The 10,370-nt window shown below is 40.9% G+C and overlaps 1 protein-coding gene across 1 annotated transcript in view; it reads right to left on the bottom strand.

Moving 5' to 3' along the window:
• Window positions 1-240: 240 nt before the first annotated feature.
• SNTB2 (syntrophin beta 2) overlaps window positions 241-10,370 on the bottom strand; it is a 64,953-nt gene continuing 54,823 nt past the window's right edge. The window contains exons 5-7 of the mRNA XM_038754833.1: window positions 9,859-10,055; window positions 3,172-3,356; window positions 241-2,279 (exon numbers count right to left, since the gene is read on the bottom strand). Of these exons, the coding sequence (XP_038610761.1) occupies window positions 2,187-2,279; window positions 3,172-3,356; window positions 9,859-10,055 (475 nt within the window). The 3' untranslated portion in view covers window positions 241-2,186. The remainder of the gene's footprint in view (window positions 2,280-3,171; window positions 3,357-9,858; window positions 10,056-10,370) is intronic.

Genomic DNA, 10,370 nt, shown 5'->3' with positions numbered 1-10,370 from the left:
TAATTATGGCATTTGTTAAGCGCTTACTATGTGCCAGGCACTGTACTAAATGCTGGGGTAGTTACAAGCCAATCAGGTTGGACAGAGTCCCTATCCCATATAGGGCTCAAAATCTTCATCCCCATTTTACGGATGAGGTAACTGTGGCCCAGAGAAGTGAAGTGACTTGCCCAAGGTCACACAGCAGACAAGTGGCACAGCCAGGAATAGAACCCAGGTCCTTCTGACACCCAGGCCTGGGCTCTATCCACTAAACCACACTGAAATCAGTTTAACAAAATACAGAGATTCCATCTAGGAAAATAAAGAATTCCAGCTCCCAGAACTCCTAATTATTTAGGTTCTTCCTTTGAATTTTCACCTTTCTTGAAGGATTTTCAAGTAGGCAATGGATAAGATAGCTGATGCCAGCTAACCCTGCCCTACCCAGGAGCCTGATATTTTCCATATAGATCCTCTCGGACTGTGAGCCTACACAAAAGCGCCAGCCTCCAACTGATCCCACATATATAGTTCCGTTGTCCTGCCATGAAAATACACATGGCTAACATTTTCTGTTCAACACAAGACCCTTTAAAGTGGCCTTCCCAATTACCACCGTCAGCAACTAAGATGGGCCTCACAAAAGCATTAAACTAGCAAAATGAGACCCCTTTGCTTCACCTTCAGAGATCTTTTGATCAGATTCAGCAAATGTAAGATAGATCTTACATTTGCTGAATCTGATCAAATTTCCTATCAGAGAAAAGACATCTAATTTAGTTATTAGCCCTTTAACACAGCCCACAATTTATATCCAAGGTCTGAGATAACAAATATTGTTCTTTTGGATAACGACCATTTTCTATACAGTACCAGGCTTACAACCATCTTCTGAAAAACAAAGTAGAAGTATTCTCCAAAGTGACACAAAATTATCCCCCTCAAACACCTAGCAATATTTGAAGAATGCTAGAGGGAGTTTCTTTGTAGGCTCACTGGCATGGCCACACTCTGAGCTACATCACTGGCAGAAAGATAAGTTTTCAAACTGCTGGAAAGAAAGAGCGGATCATTACTCACTCCTCCATTTCACTCTGAAGCCATAACAGGAGTTGGAGAGTCTGTGTGTGGCCACGTGTATGTGTGTGTGTATGTGTGGCACCTGCTCACACTGCTTGTGCTGAAACCGAACAACTTGTCTTTCTAATTGGGATACGCCAGTTGAAAAACATACTGTGACAAAAACCACCTATGGATCTTTTTGCATTGGCAGTAGTAGTATCCACTTGGTGCAATTAATAAAACTCTTTTCACCCGAACCAAAGGCACATTTGGTAAGCAATAAAAAATGGTTTAGGATAAAATAAGGTGTGTTTTTTTAAAGTGTGCTTCACACCATAAATGACTAACCTTATCCCCCCAACTTAAATTAAATCAGAAAAAAAACCTTAAAATGAGTGTCTCTTCATGTAACACTACATTCTTCAAGCTTTTTACAACTGGCAGCTGATTTGAAACACAGGGCACACCTCATTAAAACTTTGTAGATACCGAATCCTCAAGTCAATCCAATAGTAAAAAGGGGGCAAAGGCATTTGCTATAGTGGGAGCAATGGGATTGAGTAAAAGCCAGCCAAAGTGGAAGGAAGTCTTGATGGTGAGCTCCCGTGGTTTCGTATAAGGTGAAAAGAAGTAGGTGAAAGGCTCCCATAAAAGCTTGTGAGCTCTCTGAAACATTTTTAAACCATGTTGGTTATGAGCCCAGGGGTTGAGCCCAATTACATCAATTGCTGTATGACAATGTCAGGTGGTCGATGCAGTGTGAAACTAATAAATGCCATCCTTGGTTTTCAGGAAGAGGAAAGGGAGAAGTCTCTTGTATAAGGGGGCAGTGTTCAGAAAGTAAAACTATAAACCAACCCCTCAGGGGGGAAATCAAAGCATAGTTAAATGACTGAACACTTGGCAGCAGGTCATTTCTGCACAAAGTAGTTTCTTTATGCCTCCCAAATTCCAAGCTGGAATTCCTGGCTTTTGCATTTTGTAGGCTTTTCCTTGAACACAGTTATAGTTCAGCAGAGAGCTGTAGGTCCTTGTCAAGGCACTGATGCTTCAGGAGATGGCGAAGGATTTCTTCTGTGCTTGTCATTTTTGAACCGGAGATGCTAGGTGTGATGTTCAGGGCTCTCACTGCCTTCTGCTTCTTAAACAAGCAGTCCCATGCGAGTGACTTTGGCAGACAGGAAAGTGTGCAACACAAAAACGATGGGCTTAGGGCAGGAGTGCAGGTCCATCGTCTGTTGAGAAAGCACACAAACCACTATTTCTGCCACAGAAAGGAAATTAGATCATAAATCGGTTAGCTAAGAGCTCCCTCCCCCTTCCCTCTACCTTTTATTCCTCCATAAACAGTGTGCCAAACCTGTGACAGACAGCTCCATTCTTTGACCTTAGAGCTGAAAAACTAACTATATACGGTGTGATCATGGAATTGTAGGGGTTCTTCTATCAGTTATTCTGACTCATATGGAACATCACCATAAGGTTTAAAACAAAACATTTTGAACAAAGGGCACAAACAATTCCTAGAGCTCACCCCAAACTCGGTGGTAAGATTTATTTACCAGAAAGTAATGACTGGATGTAAAACATTTACAATTATGTGCTAAATTATAAGACCCTCTCAGCCATTCGTTATTTTCCGACTAGAGACTCTTTAAATTGGTCCTGGTTGACCGCTTCCCCTTCTATCTCTGGAAGAAATGGGAAATGTTCACCTTCTTCATATATGTACAAAGAGGAATGTGGACACACTGAATGTTTTAGAATAAGTCACAGTAGCTGGGGATTCCATCTCGAGAATTCATTGTGGGCAGGGATTGTGGCTGTTTATCGTTGCATTGCATTCTCTTAAGCGCTTAGTATAGTGCTCTGCACACAGTAAGCGCTCAATAAATATGACTGACTGACGTACCACTGGATATTTCACCGAAATAAGGTCACAGGGCCTCAGAAAAAAAAAAACATGGAAATGATTTCATGAGGCTAAAACTTAAATCCTGAGAAAACAGTGAAGAGTTTCCCGAAAATCTCTTCAACAAAAGGAAATGAGAAGTGCAGACAGGGAAGCAAAAATGAAAATGAAACAAAAATAAAACTTAAGACTTCCAGGCCAATGTTTCATCTTACCAGCTCTCCCTCGGGGCCACCAAAGTCTAAATAGAGATTCCTGATACCATCATCCGCTGACATTTTCAATTTTTCAAAGGGGTAGCGGAAAAGCACACTGATAGTGCCACCACCTTCTCTGGAGATAGTGAAACCAGTCTCATAATGGACTGTGAGCTTCACCTCCTGATTGTTCAATGTGCAGCCTGAAGGGAAATAAAACACAAAATTACCATGCGAATGGGCTCTGACAACTGACCCCTTGGTTTGATCACTTAAATCAATCATCTCAGGAACAGAATGACCTAGTGGAATGAGGATGGGCCACGGAGTCAAAGGACCTGAGTTCTAATCTTAGCTCTGCCATTTGGTTGCTGTGTGACCTTGGGCAAGTCACTTAACTTCTCTGTGCTTAAGCTTCTTCATCTGAAAAATGGGGATTTAATACCTCTCATCCCTCTTAGACTGTAAGCCCCAGGTGGGACAGGGACTGTGCCAGCCTGATTAACTTGTATCTACCCCAGTGCTTAGGACAGTGCTTGACAAATAGTAAGTACTTAACAAAAACCAAAATAATTTCAGACAGGAAAGAAAAGTACAGTAGTAAAGTAACTATAAAGTTCCTTTTTGGCATATGGAGATAAACCTAACATGTTTTACCAAAGAGGAGGGGTGCAGTTGGCAAATGTCATTCCATCTTTCCTTCTCTCCAAAGATCGTAATCAAAGACAAATTACACATCAGATGACATAAAATATTTCCTCTGTCTAAATCAAATATTAGGGGCAGTCCTCTGATTTATGACATAATTGGTTTCTGAACACTGCTGCTTAAGTAGAAATTTAAGTAGGAACCAATTTTTCTCACAGGAACAATGTAATAACTGGTGATTGGATCCTGAACCAAGACTGGATTGCCCAGTTTTCACCAAAGTTTACCCAAATTGTGTACTCAATTATTAATGAGTAATATAGCCACATTAATATATTTATTCTGAGCTAGAACTAGTGTCATAAAAGGGGCTAGTGTTGTAAAGTCAAAAGCGATGTGCTGAAAAGTTGAAATGGTATAATTTAGAGACTCTCAAGTGGCATTTTTGAAACTCAAAATATCCTAAACAGAAGACGGTGCATATATCATGAATACTTATGGGTAACTCAATGTTGGAAGCCCATGAAAAAAACACAAGCAATATATTGAGTTTTACAGATTCTGAATCATGTAATATTATTTGCAAATTTTCATTCTGAGTATTTTAATATGATTGGGTGGTCAAAGAAAAAACTGAAAATTGTCTGAAAGTATCCAAACTTAAGTTGGAAACAGCTTTTATGTAAGGCCAATAATTTTGGAATCTGGGAGGCCCCCATCAATACTCAAAGATTATTAACTCAGTTTCTTTTATAGTATTTAAGCATTTAATATGTGTCAAGCATTGTTCTAAATGCTGGGCTAGATAATCATCATCATCATCATCATGGTATTTGTTAAGCGTTTACTATATGCCAGGCACTTTACTAAGCACTGGGGTGAATACAAGCTAATCAGGTTGGGCAAAGTCCCTATCCCATGTGGGGCTCACAGTCTCAATCCCCATTTTACAGATGAGATAACTGAGGCATGGAGAATAATAATAATGGCATTTGTTAAGCGCTTACTATGCGCACAGCACTGTTCTAAGTGCTGGGAAGGTTACAAGGTGATCAGGTTGTCCCACGGGGGGCTCACGGTCTTAATCCCCATTTGACAGATAAGGTAACTGAGGCACAGAGAAGTGACTTGCCCAAAGTCACACAGCTGACAAGCGGCAGAGTAAGGATTTGAACCCATGACCTCTGACTCCAAAGCCCGTGCTCGTTCCACTGACCCACGCTGCTTCTCTGAAGTGAAGTGGAGAAGTGAAGTGACTTACCCAAGGTCACACAGCAGACAAGTGGCGGAGATGGGATTAGAACTCATGTCTTTCTGACTCTCAGACCCGTATTCTAACCACTATGCCATAGATACAAGCTTATTAGGTTGGAAACAGTCCCTTATCCCACATGGAGTTCACAGTCAAAGTAGGAGAGTGTAGGATTTAATCCCCATTTTACAACTGAGGAAACTGAAGCACAGTGAAGTTAAGTGACTTGCCCAGAGTCACACAGCAAGCAGTTGGCAGAGCGGGATTAGAACCGGGGTCCTCTGATTCCCAGGCCCATGCTCATTTCACTAGGCCACGCTGCTTCTCTCAGTAAATATAATTCGTCTATCTTTTTTTTGAAATGCTCTAAACATTAAAAGGGAACATATCTAATAAAATGGCCAAGTGCTAACAGAACTGTAAGAAAAAAAAAAGATTGAACTGACATCAGATAATGGACTAGAAAAAGGAAAAAAAAACCCCACCAAAACGCTACAACCCAAAATAACCTAGGCAATACAATTAAGGAAAGAAAAAGGAAAAGAAAACCTGGGGAGCTAAGTAGCAATGCTATATTTAGAGGATAGAATCAGGGTGGGAATTAGGGACAAGCATGGGGAAGTAATTTTTGGGGAGTGAGAAAAAGATAGGAAAAACTGCTTGAGCAGCATGGTCCCTGATCTACTGTGTATTTTGGCCGATAATAAAAATTCTAGACCTCCTAGAATATTTGTGCCACAGTTGGGTGTCCCTTGGCTATACGATATGGACTCCCTTGATAGAATCTCTTCCATTCCCTCTTCATGGGAAACAACACTTTATATAACGGAAGTCTACGATTGCAGGCTACAGAATGCGTTCACTTTTAGAACTCTGTTGCCATCTGTTTGATGGGCATTTAGAGTGTTAAGTTATCTAATACCACAGGAAATTCTAAGAACATAAGTTCATGAGACTTAAAGTCTATCCCCTGACACATCTTTCATTTCTGAGTGTATTTTTAACCTGTGAGCAGTTTGAGAAAAAGTCACAAGTCCATTTCAGCAAATTAAAAGTTTACAGAAATGTCTTTTCTTAAGGCTGTGAAAATTTTAGTCTCTCCCACTGCACTCCCCTCCACTGTAACTACTGAGGAAGAGAAACAATTTCAAATCTACTTGGAATCCTATCTCTTTTAAATTAACCAACCGGGACCTTTTAAATTCCAGTAATATGTGGAATGGAACCTTCGGCTTTTAGATACTGATTATTAACCACATGACAGATCCATGATTTTGAAAGGGTAAATTTAAAATTAAATTATGTGTATATTACATTCTTTTCATCAATTGTGACCTGAGACTGACTCTCCCTTCCTCTAAAAGGTCCTTCCTTGGACAAATTGGTCTAGAATTTCTTACCAAGCACTGATATGTTTGCTAATTGATAGTTTCCAACGTGTTCTTTGAGATGCCATCACAGCCCGTTTGATTGGGTCTGAAACACATCTATTTCATATAAAATGATTTTTTCTCAAATCTCCCGAGGTCCTATTTGCGGATATATATGACCACAAGATGGGGCTTCACACTACACAATGTAAGAAGCTACAACCCTGCTTGGTATGGGAATTGGTGACCCATTCTACCCTGTTTCCAACTACGGCCCAGCCCAGGCTGAGCGTAACTTCAATATGTGGAGGATGACTTCAGTTTGGGTGCAACGTGGACCAAAGTGGGCCCATATCTGGAGACACTCTTCTTGTTTCAGAGTTGCCCTGTAGGCTCCTGGACACATTAGCAGAAAAAAACAGAACGGTACACATGTGAAATTAATGCACACAAGTGGCAACACTCTCCAAAAGGGAGGCCTGGATCATTTTTGGCTCGACCACGCCCACCTTCATGCAGTAATCATGAATTTGCTAAGCATTTGCGTGGCTCAGTGGAATGAGCGTGGGCTTGGGAGTCAAAGGTCATGGGTTCTAATCCCACCTCTGCCACTTATCTGCTGTGTGACTTTGGGCAAGTCACTTCACTTCTCTGGGCCTCAGTTCCCTCATCTGTAAAATGGGGATGAAGCCTGTGAGCCCCATGTGGGACAACCTGATTATCTATCCCAGCGCTTAGAACAGTCCTTGGCACATAGTAAGTGCTTAACAAATGCCATCATCATTGTTATTATTATTTACTATGTGTTAAACATTGCTCTAGGTGCTGGGGTCAGGTTGGACCCACACGGGGCTCACGCTCTAAGGAGGAGGAAGGACAAGTATTGAACCCCCATTTTCCAGCTGAGGAGACTGAGGCGCAGAGAAGTGACTTGTGACCTTGAGGTCAAAAGGCAGGCAAGTGGTAGAGTCAGGATTAGAACCCAAAGTCCTCTGACTCCCGAGCCCGTGCTCTTCCCACTAGGGCTGCAAGCTTCTCATCTTCAGGTCCACCACATTGGAAAGAGAGGGTCTGCACGCAGTGGTGGAAGGCTAGCCAAACCCAAACGGATTACCCTTTGTGCCAGGCCAACGGGTTTGACCTGGGCATGCAAGGAAGGCTCTTTGAAATCCTTGACCTTTTTATTCTAAAGAACCTTTGTAGTTTATTAGACTACAGAATGAGCAAGTTTCACAAGGGTAGAAAATTCCTTTGTTCTTCAACACAAAGAGGGGTGTGTGGATGTATTTTGATTGTTCAGTGAAAGAAGTCTAGAAATAGAACCCCTACTTGAATCAGCAAATTCTAATTGTTCATTAGATATCCTAATGTTTTAAATTGCAGTTTTCAGGAATGCACCTAAGATTTATTGTTAAATGTGCCTAGTCTTACTACATATCTCTAACAAAAACAGTTCTGGATTTTGGAAGGTTGCACTGGAAAATTTTAGAAAAACACCATATTCCAGAATTGGAAGTGTCTCAATTAGTTTACCTTGTACTGACTTCAAGTGACTCATTCATTTAAAATGGAAGCTGCTTAATTTTAGGCTTCCCAGAATTCTGGGGCTTGTAGTATGCATCGCTCAGAATATAGGGGGTCTTTTACTTCATACATTTCTGCCACCATTTTCATGAGCCTCAAGCAGGAAGGGGATATTGCACAAAACCTTTATGTTCTGCAAAGTCTTCAGCATGGCATAGCCAAATGCACATTAACAGAATACAGCTAGAAATATTGTAAAAAAGACTTTCAGAAGATCTTGAAAAGGGCTAAATGATGTATGAAAAGGCAGGGAAGCCAATGAAGTTTTTCCATTGCCCTCTCTTTAGACTCCTAGGGTTCTGGTATGTTATTTAAGTGGTGACAGGACAAAATGTCACCACATGGTCAAGTCTGTTACAAAATGGCTTTAACACAAGTTTTCACTTTCCTTTTCAACTCCCCTAAGTGTTAAGTTACTTAAATAGCTCTGAGGAGTATTTGATGATGATTGAGATGGAAAAATACCAATCAGTTCATTAGCGAAAGTGAAAATTACTCATATTTAATGCCAAAATATATTATTCATTAGCATTTGAAAGAAATACCAAGATTATCACTAAAAATCAGCTAATTCACCTCCAGGATAATATTAGAATTATCCCTTAGTAGAGACCTGGCCTAAGAAACTGGAATGTACCTAGGTTACAGCGTTTCCTATTTTAACTGCTCTCTGATAAAGAGCATTTTTTTTTTCAGGAAGTCCTAGTGCAAATACACAACTTAACCTTTAAAATAAATTTAATCAGTCAAGATGAAATTAGACCCTACACACACCTCCCACTCCCTTCTGTGTCACCCTCATTTGCTCCCCCTGCCTCAGCATTTATGTTCAAAGCCATAAGTTATTTATTTATATTTATACCCACCCCCCCTCACCTCTAGACTGTAAGCTTGAAGTGGGCAGGGAATTCATTCAATTGTATTTGAGTGCTTACTGTGTGCAGAGCACTGGACTGAGCGCTTGGAAAGTACAATTTGGCAACAGATAAAGACAATCCCTACCCAACAATGGGTTCACAGTCTAGAAGATATCCCGCCCAGCTGTAAAGTCCATTGAGCCACTCAGTTCTCTATGTGAAAGATCAAATCCTTTAGAAAAAAAAAATTTGTGTCTACAACCTCTATTATATTGCTATTTTGTACTCTCCCAAGTGCTTAGCACAGTGCTCTGCACACAGTAAGTGCTCCATAAATACAACTGACTGATTGATAACAGGACAGGATCATTACTTGTAGATCTAGATTTCTACCATCAGCCCTGACACTGGTCCAGTGAAAAGAGCATGGTCTGGGGGAATCGGGAGACCTGGGTTCTAGTGGTGACTCTGCAGGTAGAAGAATGCCTACTGAGGCTATGGGATCAATGATGAAGATTTCTGACCAAACAATCACTTCGGGCATTCCACTAGGTGAGAAATCTCTGGCTTAAATGAGAACAAAGACTGCAAATGGCTACCTAGGCAATCGCCTGTTGCACGAAGACACTATGAAACAAGATTAACACTATGCTGCTACAGGCATTTTGGCCATAAAAGTCTTGAAGTATCAGGACTGAGACTGGCCCATCATTCTTGAAGAGAATCAAGACTCGCCCTTCATCATCACTGTCATAGTTACTAGTACCAGAACGGGTTCAGGATTCTGGAAACGATGGATTCATGACTACTTCTGAATTTCCAGTTCCCTTCATCTTTTAATCATGTACATCATAGACTTGATTAGAAGACGAGAAGAACGTAAAACTTACGAGTATGGTTGCTGAGGGGGCGGCAATTATTAATTTTCAAATGCAGTGGGAACGTTTAAACATAACACAATCACTAGTTGAAATAACAATGTCATCGGACCTACCTAGAGAGACCTCCTTTATCAATTCCGCAGCAGCATGGCAACCCTGAACAAGTATCCTGGTCCAGGAGGACAGATCCCGATGGGTCTCCACCCTGAACATATGCATTTCAATACCCTGTCGAGAGCCCGTTCTTGTAGCAAACGTGAGGTCTGATCCAAGAGAAGGTGACCTACATCCGGAACCAGAGTGAACCAACCTAGAGAATCAAACGGAACAAGAAATTAAATGGAAGAAATGCTTCTGTGCCAAGGAAGGAAATGATAAATTTTACATGGTTAGAGAGGAAGGAAATGATAAATTTTACATGGTTAGAGCGAGTTCATCTTTTTACGTGAAAACTGCTGGTGCCCAAAATTTCAGGATAAGTTGACTTGAAAGTCCTGAGGTTTGGTGCATAGGCATACAGCTTAAAAGAAGATACTTCCGGGAAGAAACAGTGCAGACTATTATTACTTCCAGGTGAAAATATGTTTCACTAAGGGAAGGTAAATGGAGATAACTGACTATATTC

The sequence above is a fragment of the Tachyglossus aculeatus genome, chromosome 11 (genome assembly GCF_015852505.1).
Source record: "Tachyglossus aculeatus isolate mTacAcu1 chromosome 11, mTacAcu1.pri, whole genome shotgun sequence".
NCBI lineage: Eukaryota > Metazoa > Chordata > Mammalia > Monotremata > Tachyglossidae > Tachyglossus > Tachyglossus aculeatus.
The sequence above is the reverse complement of the archived record's forward strand: the minus strand, read 5'-3'. Positions and strand labels throughout refer to the sequence as shown.